This window comes from Xenopus laevis, chromosome 3S, assembly GCF_017654675.1.
Source record: "Xenopus laevis strain J_2021 chromosome 3S, Xenopus_laevis_v10.1, whole genome shotgun sequence".
In the NCBI taxonomy this organism is placed as follows: Eukaryota; Metazoa; Chordata; class Amphibia; order Anura; family Pipidae; genus Xenopus; species Xenopus laevis.
In genome coordinates, this window is record NC_054376.1 from 77,808,179 (window position 1) to 77,832,003 (window position 23,825).

General features: G+C 34.9%; 1 protein-coding gene across 1 annotated transcript in view; it reads left to right on the forward strand.

The window, feature by feature from the left end:
* Positions 1-23,825, forward strand: part of grm8.S (glutamate receptor, metabotropic 8 S homeolog) — a 424,459-nt gene that overhangs the window by 265,680 nt on the left and 134,954 nt on the right. Inside the window, exons 4-6 of the mRNA XM_041588525.1 lie at positions 17,727-17,862; positions 18,315-18,469; positions 19,025-19,162. Coding sequence (XP_041444459.1) covers positions 17,727-17,862; positions 18,315-18,469; positions 19,025-19,162 — 429 coding nt within the window. The remainder of the gene's footprint in view (positions 1-17,726; positions 17,863-18,314; positions 18,470-19,024; positions 19,163-23,825) is intronic.

Sequence of the window (23,825 nt, forward strand, 5' to 3'; positions counted from 1 at the left end):
CTTAACTGAGAAGGATCTAGGGTTTTTTTGTAGATAACAAGTTGTCTAATTATGGGCAGTGCCATTCTGTGGCAACTAAAACAAATACAACTCTGTCTTGCATAAAAAAGGGCATTAACTCAAGGGATGAAAACATAATTATGCCTCTGTATAGGTCCCTGGTAAGGCCTCGTCTGGAGTATGCAGTGCAGTTTTGGACTCCAGTCCTTAAGAGGGATATAAATGAGCTGGAGAGAGTGTAGAGACATGCAACTAAACTGGTTAAGGAGATGGAAGACTTAAATTATGAGGGTAGACTGTCAAGGTTGTGGTTGTTTTCTCTGGAAAAAAGGTGCTTATGAGGGGGCATGATAACACTTTACAAAAACATTATAGGACATTATAGACAAATAGCAGGGGACCTTTTTACCCATAAAGAGGATCACCACACCAGAGTACACTTCTTCAGACTAGAAGAGAAGAACTTTCATTTGAAGCGGCGTAGGTGGTTCTTCATGGTGAGGACAGTGAGGTTGTGGAATGCATTGCCAGGTTATGTGATGGCTGATTCTGTTAATGCTTTTAAGAGTGGCTTGGATGATTTCTAGGACAGACATACTGTAATATCAAAGGCTATTGTGATACAAAACTCTGTAGTTAGTATAGATATGGGTATGTATAATTTATGTGAAAGTAGGGAAGGGTGTATGTATGGATGCTGGGTTTTCAGGGGTTCAACTTGAGGGACTTTATCTTTTTTCAACCTGATTTAACTATGTAACGTTGTAACTATGTAAAGTACTGTTTTATTATTACCGAGAAAAAGTAAATCATTTTTAAAAATTTGGATTATTTGTATATAATGGAGTCTATGGGAGATGGCCCTTCTGTAATTAGGAGCTTTTTGGATAACAAGTTTCTGGATAGCAGATTCCATATCTGTACCAGGTTTTAAGACATTCAAAAAAAAATTAACTTAGCAATTAGTTGGATTATTGGAAATATTTTTTTTGTTTACTGTATGTTACATAGAACAAAACAATATAAGTACAGTCCATAGTCCACAGTTAGAGGCCTGGACTACGCAGATTAAAATTATTTAAAAAACATTGTGGCCATTTCTGCAAGTCAGAGAAAACGTCTAGAATCTGTAATGTTCCTGCCGTAAGAAAGCAGATTTGTCGCTGAGGTATAATAGAGTCTAGTATTAAAAAAGCAGCTTACTGTACTTTTAGAAATACAAATGAATGCTGTGAATTTTTCACTGCATAATCTTTTCCAGTGTAATATTAGCAAGATCAGACCCCAACTCTCTAATCCTATAAATTCAATATTCAAACACTGATTAGGAGCACAGGGGTCATTTCAAGTTGAAAAGTAACTTCTGTTGCCATAATATTGTGATATTTCTTGATTTGTTGCTTCTGTCACTTTTTAAGTTTACTTTCTATAAACTCTTTAATAAAGTATCATATATCATATAATAAAGTATCATCAGTAGTTTGTGTTTGAATAATAAATAAATAGGTTTATACACTGATTCCTTTGATATATATTATAATGGTGAAGCAAAAACTGGCCAACTGGTTTGGAAAATAAAACAAACTAAAGACTTGTAATTCATTTGAATGAGAAAAAAACCTGAGTGCCATCTGCCATAGCTTTGCATTTTGGGTGGATGCGGTTGGTTTACACAGCCCAAATTTTTTTTAATAAAAAAATGTTGAGCATATGCAATTGTTTGGGCAAACAATCTTATAACCTAAACCTGTGCAGGCCTATTGGGAGAGGTTAGCATAAGCATGCCAATGTTGTCCTTGCCTAATGGCTTTCAAAGCTGCCTGATAGATACAGTATCTGACCAATTTTCAGCCAGCAAGGCCATAGGGAAGGAACTATTCATGAGCAGAAAATATGCTGACTCTGTCTGAATGCACATTTTAGAAAAAGTATCAGTGCATGGTATATGAAATACAACATCTTGCCAAAAAATTGTTCAATTTGTATGCAAAAGCAGGTTTTAAAATTATGCTATGTTCAGTTTACAACTAGCATACAGTATTAATAACTGTTTAGTAAAGAATATTACATAGTGACATTCTAATTTTTGTTTTCCCTTAGTGCCAGTGCTGACAAGTCTTCTATGTTGAAAAGTTTACTGAATCAATGACTTGATTTGAATCATGTTTGGTATCTTTTTTAACTTCTACAATACTAAGCATGCTGTCTTTGCAACAACTTGGCAGTGTTCAATTCAGTTAATTTGAGATTTGAACATCCTAATCAGGACAGTAAGAGGTTTACAAGGTGTTACAGCATGCCTATTACCCTACTCTTTGAATCCAACATTGCTTTTTATTGTTACAAGTACATTGCATTTTTTATCTAAACAGCTTGAGCAGTTTAATCTCTGCTCAAAGGTGGGATCCTCTGCCCTTTGACTTTATCAGTGAGATTCAATTGACGACAACACAGTTAATACTACACTACAAATGCCACTAAACTGTCATGGCTTGCTATACAGCTATAGCTGGTGTTTCACTGTATATCAATGCCATTCTGGAACTATTTAAAAAGCTAAGCCTGATCATTTTGATTTGTAAATTTTATCTAGCAATTTATATAAAGCCTATTCATACTATGAATGAGACAGACAAGGAAGGTACTGTTTATGCAGTCTTTGTTCATATTTTATGAAAGAAACATCACCATTTTGCCTATTAGACTGATATACTGTAACTGCTATAAACCCACCACATACTGTACATTTTTGGGCATGCAGATTGTTACCTTAGGAGACTTGCTTGTGCCATATGTTTATCTATAAAATATGTGCATATTTTATGTATATGTGGTGTTTTGCGAATCTCCCACGAATTTTGCAGCAAATTGACGCCTGGCGAATAAATTTGCCCATCATGATTGTTAAGTGATTTACATCTTCGTATCAGTATACAACAGATGCAAACTTTTAACACATACTATTTATAATATAGTTGCTATGTCCCCTCCCCCTTGACCAAGGGCTGTTGAAAATGCAGTCCTTCCTGTCTCCACGCTGCTTTTCCCACCTTCCATTGTCCTAACTCTTGAATGGACTATCTCAGGAATTTATGCCCAATTCCCCAAGAGTAACTTATTGGTCACTTACCAATCATAACCTGACACATACCTATATCAGGTTCAATTAGTAGATGTCAATGTACATGTGTATATGAGAATAAATATACATGTCTACATAAATATATAATAGGTAATGAAACAGATCTTTAAAAATAATTGTTTATGTACAGTTTATCTATAGAAAATTATGATATTACTATTTTATGTCCAGGTTTGCAATCAACAATAGTAAATGTAGGCTGATTCAGGCACAACTTACTTTTGCAACACAATTTGAAATGAATGAGTATTGTAATGTATTCATTGCCTTAGTTTACTATAATCTGAAATATTGCTATATCTGCTTAAAAGCATGTAGGGACCCATAGGGTTAAGTTCCCCTATGTTCCTAAAAGAACTGCATGGTTGGAAATCCCCTGCCTGGCCAGGTAAATGCTTAACCTAAATTGAATGGAGGGGGAGTGAGTCCTTTGTCCCTAATGAAGTGTGCCCTGGCAGATTCCAGGTTTGGCCAGAAAGTGTCACTGTTGTGTAACTGCTTCATATAGCGACCATGTGTTCAGTGTTCAGTTTACTTTCACTTTCAAGGAGAATGGAGTGACTTTTCCTACTGGGGTGCTGGCAGAACCACGCCCCAGGCTATGGAGAGAAACCACATGGGTGGTGATGCCCTTTGTGGGCTCGTGGATAACAAAACCCAGATAAGAGGTGCCTGGAAATGAATTTCAAGGAAAGAGGCTTGGGAGTACTCACACCCAGGAGGTGTGCTGGAGTCAGCCTGAAGATTTCTGTGAGAGCTGGGGATGCTTGTACCAATCCTATGTGAGCCCTCAGTGATTTTGGCCTGAGGTAAGGGTATTGCCGGTACCGACTCTGTGTGAACCCTCAGTGAGTGATCGGCTTGAGGTAAAGGTATTGAAAGTATCCCAGCATGTGTTCCCTGTTTGAAAAAACAGGCATTGTTCGTGTGCCTGCTACGTGGGAGCTACTGCCACTATCCAAAGGAGAGGGGAGTATAGGGCAGAGGTAGCGCTACTGGGGTAAAGAGCTCTTGGAATTGTGACTGTGTGTCCACCAGGCATGGAATGTGGGACTATGTTCTGGGTAGAGACTGTCAAAAAAATTAGTCCAGCACCCACAGTTTTCGATAAAACGGCCTTTATTGGACCAAGGGCATTACAGCAACTTTTCAGACCAAATGGTCTTTTATCAAGCTAACCAACATGTGATTCAATAGTGCTACTTATACTCTCATACACCATCTAGTGGTCATTTGTGCAAACTAATTCAAATAACATGGAACAATCAATATTTGCCAGTGTAACATCATGTAACTAAAACAATACACAAAACAAGTGCACAATACCAATTTGAAGCTGACCAAATGTCTAATGTGAAATTATCTGTAAGACATAAAAAGATAATAGAACAAATAAAATCAGTATAAAAACCCAATCAGAAAAATATCAGGAATTGGAAGGTACCATAGAGCAGGATTTATGGTGCATTGTGTAAATGTATTTTACTTTGCATTTTGCCTTTTCTTCTTATATAAAGTTATAATACACAAAAGCCATGAATATCTTGTAAATTATATCCTTATAAACGGCGAGTTCTGATGTCATCAGTTATAAACGGTGAATTCTGATGTAATTTCTGTCACATGACTCACTGAAACGTGTGTATTATAATAAATAAATTACCCCCTGTTGCAAAATATGAGGATATTAGAAGTTACCGAGGAGTTCCATGACCTGTATAAAAACACTCGGCCTTTAGCCTCGTGTTTTTATATGGTCATGAAACTCCTCGGTAACTTATAATATCCTTATATTTTACAACAGGGGGTACTTTATTCACTATATATTTGTTTTACTGCAATGGTGTGGTTAATCATTTGTTCTTAGTGGGTGTATCCCCGGATCCCACTAGGTGGAGGCACTGCCATGAGAGATATTTCCAGTATCCTTTCATTTAACAGGGGAGTCAGGACCTGTGGGTAGTAAGAAATTAATGGTGCATATCCTGCACAAGGGGTGACCAAGATGAGGTTACAAGCATATATTTTTTTTCTGGGTTTCTAAACAAATAACTCATTAACCATGAGTAATTAACACAACAATGAGGACAGACAGTCTTTAAAGACTCTGTCACTAGTAGTAAATGATATCTCTTACTGGCAACATGTACACAGTTTATGATGCTGATCCATTAGACTTTGTATATCATGCAGGCATCCTGACACTTGGAAACTGTTTTGACTAGCAAGCAAATGACTGTACAAATTAGGAAACTCATGGATAATGTTATTAATGTGCATACGCCTATGGGGTTATAGGTCATAATTCTATTAATAATATGCTTTACCTCACACAAACACAGTACAATCAATTATCTATACAAATCTATTTGTTTTTCCAAGAGCCACCAAAAATAGTATTAAAACTATAATGTTTATTGTAAATGTATTAAAAAAAGGATCAGTATCTTCATTGGCCCTACACATTTTGTGCCCCCCAGGGCACTTAATCTTCAATCTTTACCTCACAGGAGGTGGATATGTATAGGAGACATGACCAATGAATAACAAGACACAAAACATATTTATATTCCAAAAGGTTGAGGGGGATGGATCTTAAAGGGACAAAGACACAAAAGAATGCATAAATATATATATACACATATATATATATAGTCATAATATTAAAGATAAAAACAAATATATTACGTACCTAGGGTGGGTGTAAAATCAAAAATCAATAGATATTCTCAATGTTACCGAAGAAGCATATATATGAGAAATAAATATAAAACCCTTCATTTAACATATTAAAAGTAGTACCTATAGACTAAGTGGAAACTAAAATCAATCTGGACATATGAGGGGAGAAAAAACTAAGCCAGGGGGCTGGAGCAGATCACTCACTTTGTATATGGTATACGTTAACTTTATAACATTAAGAGAAGATATATGTATTAAAATAAAGCCTTGCCTGTAACTAAATGTTCTTTTTTTTTTTTTAACATGAGCTTTAGGTTTGGATGTTACAGAACCATGTTGCTACTGCACTATAACACCCAATAGGAAAGAATTGAATTTGACAGCTCAATTAATTTGGATGAATTGGTACATTTGTCAAGTCAGAAACACCTTCCTGACAGTCAGGAATATGTTAATAATACTGACAAAATTTGAATACATCTCCTCTGATTTGTATATCATGTTCCAAATACTGTTAGGACATAAACGATTGTATTTGTAATTAGTGATAAATAAATAAATAAATTCGCCTTCACATCAAATTTCCGCGATTTTTAAGTGAAAATGTTTGAATTGCTCGATTTTTTTGTGAAAACTTTCGAATTGCATGATTTTTTCGTGAAAACGTTCAAATTTCATGATTTTTTCATGAAGAATTTGGAATTTCAAGTTTTTTCCGTGAACTTTCCGATTTCACAATTTTTCTCGAATTTTTAGCTGTTTCTCGAATGTAGCGGGAAATTCACAAATTTTTCGGTGAAGCAAAACAGGAGAAATTCGCCCATCACTATTTTTAACATGAAAAATACATGATCAACATAACCCATGTAAAATGCATTTGGAACATTATATTTAGTTAGAGGTTTTCTAACTTTGTGGATGCAAGCTCTCTTCTTAGACCTTGATATGGTTAGGCTCTCCTTAGATTTTAACAGGGTATGATATAAGAAAACCTTGTTGCTGTTGCCATCCTGCTAAAGTATGCAAATACTAAAAACCGCTATAAGCAGTGCAACTGATACACTGGCAGGCACTGGCAGGCACTGCTTGGTCCTATATAGGAAGCCCAGCCCACAGTCTAAAGACTTATGTATTGAGTAGTAATAAAACAGTATGTGAAAATAGTTACTGTCAATGTATTGATAGAAACCTGAACATTTCCACTTCCTTCTAAAAAATAATATTTAGGATATGAACTTTAGGTAACAGTAAGAGAATAGCTCCTCTTCATTTTAACTATAAAGAAGACAAGACAATAGCCATCCTGGGAGGAAATTTATAAAAAAATAAATAAGATTGCAAAGGAAAAGTTTTATTTAATACAGTCTGTTCAGTCTGTTAATACAGTATGTATCATATAAGCTTTTTTTTTGCCAAATAAGATGGGCTTTTGTTACACAACTAATTGTTACTTTTTTGTGGTTGCAGTTGGGCTTTTACCTATCATGAAATTGTGATTGACCATGAAAAACTATCAATGAACATAGTTAGATACATAAATCAAATCTGTAACAAATGATCAATAGAAATAAAATTAAAAAATGTATACGATAAAAAAAGCTTGTATGTGTTTTAACTTTCAGGCATGTACTGTAATTTCAATTAAACTGCAAGTGATGCCTTTTAAGTGATCCAAGTAGGATCTGGAGAAGCATCTATTGATTTCAGGAGCAAATTAAGTCTCTAGTTATTTGAGATTTCACTGTTCAGACAAACATTCTCCATCCCCTATCAAATTACTTAAGTCAGACTGCAGTCTCTCACACTTATGTGTGTCCATGGGATTGGTTTACAGAAAAATGTTGTAGTCACAATTCACTCACAATAATAATGTATCTTTATATGCTGATAATACTTACTAGCAGTCCTTCCAATTTTATTATGATCCAAAATAGGCATAACACCAATGGGCAGATTTCCAAACATACATTCAATAAAATAGAACTGTCATCTCAAATTACAAGTTGAAAAGACATATTGAAAATGCCTGTATTTATAATTACTAAATGCCAGCGGGATCTGCTGCAGTTAATTTTTTAAATAAAATAATCAGCTTTCCAAAAAATTGGAACAATTTTTCTATAGTTTTTAAAATAAATCTACCAGTTGATTCCAAAATGGCAATTGTGTGTGACAAAGAAATGACACAAAAAGTTAATTTTTCAAGTGAAACACTACTAAAATAAATGCCCTATACAAGGCAAAAAGTCATTAATAAGAAGAGTGGTCAATATTTGGCAACAAAATGTTTATTATCTTTCAAGTGCTGCTTTTCATAGATATTTGAAAAACATAATCAAGGCTGATATGCAAAAATCCATGATCTGGAGAAATAAGCAAGAAAACTTGATTTACATATATTTACATAAGCTGGCATCAAGTAGAGAAAGCCTTGTGTGTAGTGACATGCCACTGATGTGTTGAAGTTTCTACCCCATGTCTGACCTATGGCCAACTTAAAGCATAAATGGATTCATGATTTGAAAATGTTATATCATTTAAATTGTTATTTGTCAGCTAAAATTGCAATAATTTGAATGTAAACACGTGTATTTTATTTGTAAAAAGTAACACACATCTACTCAAAGTCTATTTGTGATAAATACCCTCAGCAACCTTTCACCATTTACGAAACTTACTGTTTAAAATACCCTACGTCGCGAAGGCTCATAGGTCCATTGTATAATTATTTGACTAACACTGCCCCACTAATGGGATTTAAATACATTCTGGATTGGACCCAAGAACTGCAACTTGACTTGGAGGAAGCGGATTGGATACAGGCAATAGAACGGTCCAACCACTGTTCCATTAACATACCTGCTAAGGAAACCTCGTACAAAGTACTGAGCAGATGGTACATGGTACCTGCCCGCAAAGCGAAATGGGACCCCACTACTAACCATGCTGCTTTAGGGGTTGCCAGGACCAGGGCACAATGAGTCACATCTGGTGGTCCTGCCCACAAGCACAGAGATTTTGGCGTAGAGTATACCAGTTAGTCTACTCAGTTTTAGATATCAATTTACCCAAACACCCAGCACAAGCACTACTCAATTGCACCATAAAGGATATACCAGCACCTGCACATACGTTGATAACGCATATCTTTACAGCAGCAAAACAGATTATAGCAAAGTCCTGGCTATCTACCTCCTTACAATTTGGGGAACTGAAGGCTAGAATTAACGCTACCTTTATAATGGAAAAGCTAACTAGCATACTACACAATAAACAAAAGCGATTTCATGTGGTGTGGGACCCTTGGGTTAGATATAACTTTCCTCATGGCTTTAACCATGCTACTTTGTCATTGTAACCCCTCTTGCTCTCCCCCAACATGCATAGGGCAATCAGAATATTGGAATCAGACACCAGTAAACTACTCCCGGACAGCTGCATACTAACATCCGAGCACTAGGGTGCTAAACTCCCAATTGCCATATTATACCTACTCAATTTTCACGGACGATCCATTTGTTCATGTACAGGAAGTTACTTCTTTTTCCTTTTATACTATTATGGTTTGACTCAGTTCACTGATCTATCATCACTGTTTAGCTCTTCTGGTGCATATTGTATAGCCAACTTACCATGTGTCTATTGTAATTTTGTGGATCACCTGACTGTATTCACTTTGTACGTTGTCACACTGCAAACTTTACTACTGTAATTGCTATCTTCCTACTGCTTCTGCATGATATGATGGTGATGAAAATTTAATAAAAAACCAATGTTATAAAAAAAAAAAGTAACACACATACAGTATATGACCTAGTGCATTTTTTATTCAGCCCCCTTTATTTGTGTATCTTTTAAGATGACATTGTTGACATTTTATCATCTTGGTCACATAACAAGAAGACATTTTTCTTATATTCATTTTATAGTTCTTGTTAAGTGACAAGTCTAAAGAAAGACATTATGTGGTATGCAAAGCTCTAGTCTTTTGTCTGCTACCATCAAAAGGCTTGCTATGATCTGCTGACCTTTTTTTGCTGGCATGTTGCTTGTAATCTCCCCTATCCCATTGAGCTTTTGTAAAAGTCAAGTAATGAAATTATATATATTATCAAATAGCACATTGTGGCATTAAATACTGTAGATCAAGGATATTGTAGGCACCTTTATACAATTACATGAAACTTGTTACTGTAAATAAGACCTTTTTATAATATTCTGACAAGATTCCCTTTTGTATCCAAGGACACAATGCCAGGATTGATTAAATAAAATACAAAGCTGACGTTCCAATTAAAGTGACCCTAGTGCCCAGGTATGTAAGGTTGCCACTTCATCCTTTTAGACACTGAAGATATTCATATGCTGAATGAATAAATTGATTTCAGTGCATGCTAGGTGGTCTACCGCCTGCATTAATTCTGCTGTTGTTACTTTAGCATATGTATTCCAACCAGGAGTATGACTGGAAGTTACTGGTCCACACAGAAAAAAACTGTTTATGCTTCCCCTAAACCTTAAGAATATGACAGTTTTTACTGGGTCCTCCATTACTACCTCTATTGTTATGCCACTAATCTAGGCACATTTATAGTGATTCTTTTATATTATTACATATCAACCAATATCTAAGGTGAGCAAATATAGGTATGTATGGAGCACATAACACGCAGTCTCTGCCGCAAATAATTATTTATTGAATCACAACATGTTTCGGATCATAAGGATCCGTGTGATCCGAAACATGTTGTGATTCAATAAATAATTATTTGCGGCAGAGACTGCGTGTTATGTGCTCCATCCATACCTATGTTTGCTGAAATTCTCTATGGGTCTTCTGGTGTGGCCTGACTGGAGAGTGAGCACGATACACAGGTGAAGGTGACTGAATGAATTTGCTGAAAGCTACAATATCTAAGGTGACCATTACTCAGCTTAAGTTGCTTCCGCTGCTTCTAGCTTTCTTACTCTAAATTCTCTGGTTAAAAGTCACTCTAATTGGCAGATTTATTAAAATTTGAGATTAGAGAAAAACACCCACTTTATATTCATGCCTATTTTAAACGATCTTCTTGTTAGTAGAGAGCTGATCCAAACTGTATGTGCAGCTTCTTTTTAAGTGAGGACAGACACCCCAACTTCTGTGTAAACAGCAAATTGGTTTCTTTAAAGAACTCAGCATAAAGACTTCATCATAACATGTCTTCAACAGGAACTTTCATAAAGAGAACACACACAGAAAAAGGAAGAAGAAAATCACATGTTTATAGGTCAAATATGACATAATATTGCTAAGCAACAATAGACACTCCCTGCATTAAGTAACATGCACTGGAACAATCTTTGTTGTATTCCAACACCCCTTCTCAACAGCATGGAGATTATTTCACATGATTCATTCTTTCAATCAGGTTCTCAAAATGATCCTTGGGTAATGGTTTGGTTAATGCTTCTGCCACCATAGTCTCAGATGGAGAGTCCCTCAAAAGATGTGATATTTCACATCAATGTGTTTAGTACGCTGGTTCACCTTTTCTGTTTGTGACATGCCCGCATTTACAGTATAATTAATAAATGCCAGTAGGACCTGCTACAGGTCATTTCTTACAATAATTACAAGTATATTTCTGTATAAAAGATTTCCAAAAAATGTGTCTGTCTTCCAAGAGTAGGGTTGGTTTGTGCATGTCCATCTGCAAATCCATCAAGAATAACCACATTACTTCTTGACAAGTTTGTGCTGCAGCAATATATTCAGCATCTGTTAATGAAAGGGCTGATGTTGCTTGTTTTCTACTGGTCCAACATATGGTGCCTTTTCCAAGCTAAAACAAAAATCCTGTGATTGATGTAAAAGACTTGTGGTCTTTTAAATCACCTGCCCAGGCTGCTTCTACATAACCAGGTAACTTTGTTATGTGTTCTGCTGGCAATTTCAACTTATTATTGATAGTCCCTTTCAGGTATTTTATGATTAACTTTATCAAATTCCATTAACAATGTGATGGAGCTGAAACCTTTCTGCAAAGTATTCCTACTGCTGCTGCAATGTCTGTTCTTGTGACTGTAGCAAATTGTCAATAAACTTTCCATATTGGTGGTTGTCTGTAAAAAAATGCTCAACATTCTCGCCTTTCAGGTATTCAACTTCCATAGGTGTTGTCACTTCCTTTGCTTCCTCCATTCCAAAATAGGTTATCCATTCTTGAATTTTATTTTTCTTATTAAGTAAGAAACTTCCATCATTTTCTCTCTCAATTTGTATTCCAAGGTAATAAGTGACATTTCCCAAATCCTTAATTTAAAGTTTGCCTGTAGTCTTTGAACAATGTAATCAATGTTCCCTTCTTGCTCATAACAGACTAGTACATCATCCATAAATACACACAGTACATTCCTCTGTTGTTTTCTTACTTACTGTACATGCATGGATCTGCCTTGCTTCTGGAAAATCCTCAATGTAAAAGGCCTTGATTTATTTCTTCATTCCAGGCTCTGGCAACTTGTTTACATACATATAGGCCCTTCTGAAGCTTTGTCCTATGTTTGCCACACAGTTCACAAAACCTTGACCAATTCCTTTCACAGTGATGCTGATAAAAGTCATCATAAACACTTCAGCATAACATGTCTGCAACAGGAACATTCACAGAGAGAGCACACACAGGGAGAGGAAGAAGAAAATCACACAGGGTTACAGATCAAACATGACATCACATTGCTAAGCAACACAAGACCATCCCTGCATTAAGTGATATGCACTGGAACAATCTCTGTCTGTTGTATTCCAACACTTCTCATGTGTAAAGGGTGTGTTTTACTTGACTTGTTTGTGTGTCTGTGTGAATGAAAAGACAAATCTGGTATTGACATAAGGAGATATGACTATGAAGATTTTCATTCACCCAGGTCATAGTATATCTAATAAAACGGAGGTGGGGGCCTTCGACACCACCTGTCTGCTACATCATGTACCCTGGTGGTTTCAGAACACTTCACACATCCATTCATGCAACTCTCACAAGTAACACCTGTTTTTAGGAGTTACATGATACATTGGTAATCCTATGACAGTAACTACACCAATCAACACCTCTGTGAATTTCTGCAGATGTCACCCCTCTGAAGAGTTACAATGTGCCATTGTGATCGGATTAGTGGAAGAATCTAAATGCCGAAAACTTTCCACACCAGTCAGTTGAACTGAAGAAGATGCTCGGATTAGTAGTGAAATGTGTTCAATAATTATTCAGCAAGTCCAGTTGTTTTTTGAATTACTTATATTAGATATGACATACGGAGATGGGGATCTGTATAGATTTGTAGGAAGAGAACATCCATACCCAAAGCAGAAACCTGTACTGATCTGCTTCAGTGGTTAGTCCAAGATATGCAAACTGTCTGATTCGCTGTGGACCAGTATACTTTAGTATCTCTAATCACTGTTACAGAATGATCTTCTATACAGACTTTAAGGGTGAAAGCATTTTTTGAAAGACAGGGAGAACTTTGAAAAACATGAATAATAGCAAATAAATTACAAAAGCACAAAAGTAAATACATCTCATTATTGTACAATTCAGTTTTTTTAATTAAACCATCTGTTTATACTGTATAAAAAATAGTCGTGTTCTTATCAGACCTCAACATTTTTTTTTCTTGATGATAGTGTATAGTGATGGGTGAATAAATTCGGCAGAATCAATGTGAATTTCCACGTTTTACACCAGCGAATAAATATGCAAAACTGCGGCATAAAAATTGTCATGCATCAATTATTCAGACACCCATTGACTTTAATGCATCTGGACAAAAGAGGGGCACATATAAAAATTGTCACGGGCATTAAAATTGACGCCATCGACTTCAATGCATTTCACAAATTTTTTGCTGTTTCGCAAATTTCGCTGTATATTCAGGATTTTTTTGGACAAATTCGCCCATCACTATTAGTGTCCACTTAAATGATGTGAGACTTGTCAGCTTCCCAGATTGTATCAAATCACTGTGCTACTACACACAGTTGGTTCCAGTGGTGCAGTAGTAAAAATCACTGTTTACCACGTTATCTATTAGAGATTGAGTTGAATTGCTCTGCCACACAGGTCATATCAACCTTTATCCCTATATCAGCTTCTTGTCCACATGGCTGGTCCATATGATGGGATGTTTATGTTCTGCACTTGGGCAGTTTCTTAGACAGACGGGGGGTGGGGCTGGGTGGACACTATTGCAATTTGGTGATGTTGAAGACAAGGGATGCATCATCAAAAATGGGATTTTTTTTCAGAAAACTATACCAGGTGAAAAAGTTGACTTGATCCTATAAAGGACATTTTAGAATTGTAATTATTATTGAGTACTTACCAAGTCCATCATGTCTTTGAGTTCTTTATGGCCTTCTGAAGTCTAGTTTGTTGGTCGGCATGAAAAGAATTAGTTATCACAAGACACATTGTATTAAAAAAATAGAATTAATAAAATAAAGTTCACAAAATAAACACCAGGCCTATTAACCCATAGCAAGTAGTGATGGTAGAATCTGTCCTGTTCTGACGAAAAACATTGTTGAAATTATTGACAATTTTTATGTACGCAACAATTTTTACATGCGTGACATTTTTGCCGCAGCACTATTTTTTGGCGGTGAATTTTTGCAGAAGTTTTTTGAAAAAATTTGCAGGTCATGAAATGCGGAAATTTGCCGCAAATCCATGCCTGGAGAATAAATTCGCCCATCGCTAATAATGACTAAACATCAGGTAACATCTTCTAGTCATTAGAAGGTTATGTGCTGTAGATTTGCTTGGTACAATGACTTGAGATTTATTTTTACATTATATCTTCTTGCCAGTGTCTTTAATAAAATAAGCATGCTAAACATTTAATTGGGAACATTAGTTTGATACAAGCTAATTGAAAATGGCTTACATTACTTCTAAGTAGAAATTAATTGTTTAATATAGTTTTCCATAAGTCTTTATTAGCTTCTAAGACATCAAGTAAATAAAGTCAGTCATGCAGATTGTACTCATTTCACTGTACTTTCAGTAACTGACAATTTAAATATTAAAATAATATACTTGGAAGTATTAAAGGGGAATTATTATGAAAAAGAAAATGTAATATACAAATTATTATCACTGAATATATATATATATATATATATATATATATATATATATATATATATATATATATATAATTACCTCTGTAATAAGTTACTCTTTCTCCGCAATCACTCTCTGCATGCAGACTTGTGAGTTATTTTGTTTTTTTAAATGTAGACAAAAAACAGTTAATTTTCACATCTCTTGTTTCCAAAGAAAAAAGCTCATATTATATTTTGGTTTTCATGATAGTTCTCCTTTAGCAAAAGTAAGTTTGAAAATTGAAAATATTTCCTTCATGTATACTGGAAAGTTGCTTAGAAATACATTTGTTCTATAATAATTTACATTTTCAGAATTGTATATTTTTATGTCTTAACCCTTTCCCTGCCAGCTGTTTTGTCTACTGGCAAGCAGTTTTTAGACTTTTTGTACCCTTTCACTTTAAGGGCTCTTAATGGTGGAGTGTTTTAGTTTACCCAGGAAAACAATATATTGTTTTTTTCTGCGACTATCTTGTCGCAGTTCCTACTTGACAGCCCCCTAGCCTCATTGCCTAGGGGGCTGTCTTTCCTCCCCTCTCTCTGTGGAGGCAGCAAAAGCCGCCAATGCAGAGAGAATAGCTTGGCTGCCAAAGAATGTACGCTGTACGTTATTGGCAGCCTGAGCATTTGCCTACCAGCACGTACACCGTATGTGCTTGGTAGGCAAAGGGTTAATCTCACAATAAAGCTAAAACCAAAAGAACCGTCTATCCTTTTAACTAGAAGATTGGTAGAACACTTGTCAGCTGAGCAAAATGCCCATTAATTCCTGGCTGGTTAATAATAAATAGAAGAATGTGCTTCTTGTACCCAAAATTTTATTCCACTTTTTATTATGTAAATTTTGACCTCTCTCTGTCTTCATTTTATATACTCAAAGCTTTTTCAAAAAGTATGTGTACATTTATAGGGCTGTATACTAAAGCCTGTTTTTGTCAGGTCTGAGTTTTAAAGGGGAAAACACATTTTTGTGGAAAAAACTAAAATTTTTCAAGATTTCTTAAACCACGAGGTTGCTAAAAGTCTGAATAAATAATCCATCTTAAACCTGCTGAGGTCATGTAGAAGTCAATGGCAGGTGTCCCTTTTACAATTGGAAAATATCATGATCTGCACTGGGCTTCATACAATACAATACAGTTATCTGAAAAAATTGTATGATTTGGATTTTTTCACAATTTTATTGAGTCTTTTCCCTCACCAGTTTTTTCGAGTTAATTTATTGATAAATAAGGTAAAAATGTGGATGGGCGGGTTGGTATAAGTGGTTTTAATAAAATAATGAAAAATATTCAGATTTTAGTAAATAACCCCCTCAAGTTGTCCGCTGGTATCATTATTCCACTTGATCACATAATTTTTACCCTTTTATTTCATACATTATCTTTGCATATTGTTGCAGTCCTCATGTTCTCTCATATTAATTACCTTTCATGCTTTTTGTCTCTTCGATGTTTCTCTTACTTCACTTTCTCATTTACCTCCTTTTGTTACTTACAATACTTTAGCAGGTTGAGCAGTTTCATTGCATAGTTTCAGAATATCCAGATCCAAATGAATGTGTTGATTGAAGAATCAACTCAGTTGGTTTTAAGTAATAGACTTTAAGGACTCTCAACAGTAGTAGTGGCAAGTTCTGTCAATTGCTACCAATTATGTTAACTGGAAGAGTTACCCTAATACTGATATTATTGTTCATAAATGAGCACCAGCCAATATCTTAGCATTCGTTTCAATTAGACAACTTCCCTTCTTTCTCAACCAAATTTACCTGAGAAATTTTAAGAAGAACACCAAACATATTGACAAATTTCTTTAAAAATAGATTTTATTTCATTTAGGTTAAAAGACATATTCTTCCAGCAAGAAACAGATGTCAAATAAATGAGAAGCCCTTGTGAGATATTCATTTAATTTTCACATCCATTGTTCCTTTTTGATTTAATCCAGTCTTGTAGTTAACTGAAATTGTGTAGTCACAGAAATGCCAGACTTCCTGGTTTTAGACATAAAAATAGAGTTTAAGATTTAAAATTTAAAATTTACCGTGAGATAATTTAGAAGTTCTGAGGTTTTTTTAAAAAAAACAAAAAACTGAAAGTTTTAGGTATTTTGTAATTGACTTAGATATCTGATGCTTGTTTAGGGGCAGATTTACCAAAGTAAGATATTAGAGCTCACTTTTTATTAAAAATCCCATAGGAATAAATAGAAAGTTGTAAAATGTTACTGTGGAAAGCTCTGTTTTCACACTTTGATCAAATCACGCTTTAGTGTACTTCAAAATAAAAATACAGTTTATATAACCATAATGACTATTTCATATGAATTGTTGACTGTACATCAGTTCTTGTTTTTCCATAGGAGGATGTAGATTAGCACATCTGCATAAAACCATAATTGTAGTGCATGCTGTATGAAGATTATACCTGCAATTAAGAATGTGGGGAAAGTATAGACTTTTGCACAGACCCATCACCTGTTGTAAGACAGTGCATAGCTTAAGGGCATAGCATATGTGATGTCAGTGCAGGAAAGATGTTTTAATCAATCTGATGCACATGCTGCCAATCAAGGAATTAAAAATATATTCTTGATTTCTCGTTTTTACTTCTATGTGTAGATTTATGTCTGGAACAGAAATGGATTTTCCATAAAGCTGTTTTTAATAAAACAAAATTGTCTTCAGTGTATAAATCACTAATCCTTAAAAGAGTGGCTTTTATGAACAATATCATGTCTTTACAGGAGGCGTTTGCATTGCACAGTCATTGAAAATCCCCCGGGAGCCCAAACTAGGAGAATTTGATAAAATCATTAAACGCCTGTTGGAAACCCCTAATGCACGTGCAATAATCATTTTTGCAAATGAAGATGACATAAGGTAATAGGTTTCTCACTATACCCCTGCTTTTGTTTCTTGTTTATATCTCATTATCACAGCTAGGCAGAATTCTAGCACACTCTCTTGTTCTTAACACATTTATATTACTGCACTTCAGAATTGCCTGTGAGAAATGAGGTGTAGAAAATCTCAGCTGCATTTATACGAAAAGCTTTTCTTGTCTTCCACCGGGACCTTAAAGCTTTATTGCTGTAACTTTACAAGATCCTATGGATTAAGGCATGCGATTAAATGAGATTAATGAGATGAGAATGATAGATGACATAAAGTGTATTAGAGCTAGAATGAAACAAATTAACATGAACTCTAGACCAAGAGAGGTGTAAGTTACTTTCTGCAATTGACTTATTTTCTCTTCTTGGCAATTTACTATATCGGAGTAATCTCTCACGACTGGAATCAATACTGTTTCTCTTTTATTTGTAATGTAGACGAATTCTGGAAGCTGCCAAAAGAAACAATCAAACTGGGCATTTTCTGTGGATTGGTTCAGACAGCTGGGGTTCTAAGATTGCACCAGTGTACCAGCAAGAAGAAATAGCTGAAGGAGCTGTAACAATATTACCAAAGAGAGCATCAATAGATGGTAACATTAATAGGATATTCTTACTTTGTGCTACTGACGTAAAGTTTACATACCTTTATTTGCTAATTCAGTCTACTTCATTTGGAATTGGTTAAGTGCATTTACGGAGTTAACAAATCTACCGTCCCGCATTTAATTTACACTGTGTAGGTTGTAATATAACACTTGCCCCTGCTATCAGTTTCATCAATAAGCTGCATAGCTACTGTTCCACAATATTGTGTATCCATATCTGTATGTTCATTAATGTATATTCCATATGATGAACACAATGCTAAAACTAGGAGCCTAGGAATATTGTCAAGATTGGCAGCAAGACCTCTTTAATATCTGTATGACTTGCAAATTTATTTTTATGCTGACAAAGGCCCTAGTTTGGGGTTGAAATGTGTTAGGTTATGTCTTTTTGATTTTTCTAAAACTTGTTGTTGGAGTGCCTTGTTCCTCTCTCTTTTGTATGACAAAGCTAAGTAATTTAAACCAAAAAAAGTTATATAGCCTTGCTCTTGCCTAGTTTAATGTCTAATACTAATTTTTTTTTTCCAACCAACACAGGATTTGATAGATATTTTCGAAGTCGGTCCTTGGCCAATAACCGTAGAAATGTGTGGTTTGCAGAATTTTGGGAAGAAAATTTTGGATGTAAGTTGGGATCACATGGTAAAAGGAACAATCATTTTAAAAAATGCACAGGTAAGCAAAAAAAAATACAGTATTGTTTTCAGATTATTAATTGTCACTTTTGACTAGAGCGATCCATAATTGAGTGTTTTGTGAAGATATATATTTAAACTTTTCCATTCAAAATTTCAGAAAATTCTGAAAACTAACAGCATTATAAAATGTCTTCAAATGCTTTTAAGAATGTTTTTCACATATGTTTTATTTATTTCATTATAAGCATCATGGATGTGTATAAAGCAGGCAATAGTATTTGTAAAATATTTATCTCTTTCATTTGATACCAAATTATGTTTTCATCCCACCCACAACACACTGACATTTAGGGGGTATTTATTCGAATAGGAACAACCCAAAAATACAAATCAAATTTGAATCCATTTCGAATCGAGTTTTCCTCTGAAAAAAAACTTGAATCTTCAAATGGTTTAACGGACCTCTGCCATTGACTTCTACATGGACTCGGCAGGTTTTAGGTGGTGAAGTACCAAATTAGAACTGTTTCCAGTGTCAAGGTGTGATAAATCTCACATTCGAAGTCAAATTCGAGTTGATGGTTTTAAATTAGAAGTTGTGAGTTTTGACCAAAAAAACCCCCTGAATTTACCATTTAAACCTTAGTATATCTGCCCCTTAGTGTATAAATCAAACTCACATTTATTTGATGGATATGGAAAAAAAAAAAACCAAATCAGTATTATTGGGATATTCATTCATTCACTCATTCTCTCTCTCTCTCTCTCTCTCTCTCACATATATATATTCTCTCTCTCTCTCTCTCTCTGTATATATGTTCAACCCTGAGCATGCTCTCAAAAATGTCGTTGGTCTTTTCACCATTATATTAATCAAAACAAATTAGCACAAGGTAACATTTCAATCTCAGATTGAGTAAGGTACAGTTCATGTTTCAAAGACTTAGTTTGTTAGCAGTGTGGCAGTTTGTTCTTAGTGTGGATAAGAATACTATGTTCTATATCTTTCAGTCTTTCCTATGCCACCCCAAGCACATTCGTCTGCAGAAAAATTTATATATATATATATATATATATATATATATATATACACACACACATTTTCATCAACTGTCAACTCATTTTTTTAAGATTGTAAAAAATAAATCACGCACTATTGTTATTGTTGTTATTGTTTGCAATACTGCAAACTAAAGAACTCTGTGGCATGACATGCCCAGGTGCCTGTACAGATGATGATTCTTTGGTACATATTTTTTTTGCATATGGATAATTTACTTATCTGTTGACTTTTGACAATGATTTTGCACCTGAATTATGCCAAGTTAATTTGTATATTTCCAGTGAACTGATACAAGAAAATATATTTTAGTTAACTAATGAAAAGTATTGTTGAGATTTTCAAATGGTAATTAGTGATGGGCAAATTTATAAGCCAGTCGGCTTCAAAAATTGCCGCATGCATAAAAATCTTGCATGTCAAAATTATTCGGACGCCCATTGACTTTAATGCATTTGGAAAAAAGAGTTGTGTACATAAAAATTGTCGCATGTGTCAAAATTTTTTGCGCATCAAAATTATTTTGACTCCCATTGACTTCGTGGATATATACAAAATATCTACTAATTTTGGTACCAAACACTGAATATTTTTTGGCAAATACCGCTTAAATAGGCACTAATATTCAGTGTGCAAAAAGACTATTGCTACGAAGTGTCCATTAACACATATATTGGCGGCCAATTATTCTATTCGCATGTGAACAGCTCACACATAAGTGATAGTGACCTGGGTGCATATACCCTGGGTCCTGCTTCTAAGTTCACACTGTATTAAAGGGTAAATCGTCCAAAGGAACTCACCAGATCCAACGGGTGGCTCGGGTGCATTGTCCCAAGCCCGTAGCTGTAGGTGAGTCAAGATCAATTTTCAAGAATACCCATCCGTATAGGTTAAAAGGTAATTTTTATTCCAACTTTGTTAAAAGCATCAGATCCCTGACGCATTTCGTATCAGCAGATACATGGTCAACCCCTTTGACTAAGTATCTGCTGATATGAAACGCGTCAGGGGTCTGATGTTTTTAACAAAGTTGGAATAAATATTACCTTTTAACCTATACGGATGAAAAATGAGTGTTCGTCTATTCTTGAAAATTGATAATTCAATTGACAATTGACAAATTTTTCCGCGAAGTGAAACTGGACAGATTCGCTCATCAATAACATTAATCAATTTTGTTGTTCCCTACAAAGAGCACAACTTATTTCTATATTTTCAGTGTCATATCTGTCCATTATACCATTCAAGGTTATCAGAATGAGACATTTTAACCTTCAACTGACATTGAAATGGTTTTATTAAAAATCAAGAAAAAAAGGTTTAACTGTGTATGTTACTATGTTTTTAAAGCATCAGTACGAATATGTGACAAACATTTACATTCTCTATCTGGGATTTTCTGCATTACATATTGATGGCTTGGTATAGGTAGAGGTGGAATCTATGTAATGCTTTAAGACATGTACGCAAGCCAGAAATACTTTCCTAGTGATCCTACAGGTGCTAAGAGAAATATGCTAGAAAGGAACAAGGCAAAGAATGATAAAAATGTGATCAGTACGAAAAATAATTATTTGTGACCAAGTTTTTACATTCACACAAATTTAATTTTGCTTTTGAAAATCCTGAAAGCATTTAGAGACAATGGAAGATAGATTGCAGATAGACAGCAGATTTCATAACTTGCACCAGTGCACAATATTTGTAATAAAATTCCCATTGAAATAGATGGGATATTTTGTGTCTATGCCCTATTTTCAATTAAAATTTGTGATATACTGTAACTGATATAATTCAGATAATACATATTACACTTTGAAATAATATTATTTTTTTCTTATTTATGCAAATAGTTCCTCCATTTATTTTTTTTTATTTGCCATAAGCCCCTTAACAATAAAAGTGCATATCGAAAAATTATGAACACTCAGGTTAACACATTCACAAAATTAAACTCTCTTTCTATTTCACTATGCAATGCAACAGGAAAAGTCTGCAGCAAATTATCACATGTCCCTGCCGTGAGGGAGATGAATCAGGAAACATATGACATATGGCTTTATTTCAGTGATGCAAAGCATCATTTATGTGTCACAAATGTGGGCGTTAAATTATATATGGCATTTATGAAGAAGGTGGCGTATATGCCCAAGGCTTTGTTGAAGGTGGTAGGAAAAGGTAGATGTTATTGCTGATGCAATGCAACATCCCTATTTCAGTAAGGTACTTTATTTCTCTTTGATCTGATGCAAATTGCACGTAGGCATGAGTGAATCAATTCATTAGAAACTTGATTCAATTCAATTAGCAATGGCTCTCTTTTGCATTCAGTTTCCATCAGATGCTCATTAGTTTGTATTATGATTTCATCCAGTTCATTTTGAAAAGTGTGATTTGAATCATAAACCTAAAAGGTGCAACTTATCTCTGCCAGCAAGTAGTCTCTTCCCCTGTGGCATCCATGTCTCATGTGCGCACATACTTGGCTGAAAGCCCTAGCACTGTCCAATCTCAAATCATTTCTGTATATTGTATGAAACAGTTTTACATATGAAATATACCACTGCATAACATATACACATGCATGCATGGGAATGTCAGAGTGGGATTATAGTGGGACTTAATATTTAATAAAATCATTAAAACTAAGATAAAAATTAGATGAAACCTCCTTTTCTAGTGCCTTATTTACTATGTCACTACATTTTGCCATTGGTTTATTGCCAATAAACTATTTTGTACAGATCTGCACTAGTTGCATCTTTTCCTTGCACATTGGAAGAATATTGATCTACCAGTGGTGAAAGAATCTACAGTACTGTACAAATGTACTGTATATGACATGGGCAGCATCAAGTCTTGGTCCCCCTTTCCCTATCAACTCGTCACCCTCTTAACTAAACAATAGAAAAGTGCACTTCTTTTAATTGGCTGAAAAGGCAGCAGCCACATTATTAACCATACATTAAAGGAAAACTATACCCCCAAAATGAATACTTAAGCAACAGATAGTTTATATCAAATTGAATGACATATTAAAGAATCTTACCAAACTGGAATATATATTTACATAAATATTGCCCTTTTACATCTCTTGCCTTGAGCCACCATTTCGTGACTCTATCTGTGCTGCCTCAGAGATCACCTGACCAGAAATACTACAACACTAACTGTAACAGGAAGAAGTGTGGAAGCAAAAGGCAGAACTCTGTCTGTTAATTGGCTCATGTGACCTTACATGTGGTTTGTATGTGTGCACAGTGAATCTTACGATCTCAGGGGGCGGCCCTTATTTTTTAAAATGGCAATTTTCTATTTATGATTACCCAATGGCACATACTACTAAAAAAGTATATTATTATGATAATGGTTCATTTACATGAAGCAGGGTTTTACACATGAGCTGTTTTACTCAATATCTTTTAATAGAGACCTACATTGTTTGGGGGTATAGTTTTCCTTTAACAATTACATAATTTTACATTTTCCTTGATAGTAAGCATTAGAGTAAAACTATTCAACAGGATGCCTAGCTAGCTGCTGAAGGCTGTTCTTATGGAGATCCCCTGTTAACCATCATCATGAAATTCCTGAGGCTAGCCCCCATGTCTTAACCATTCTTCTTTTGACATCAGCT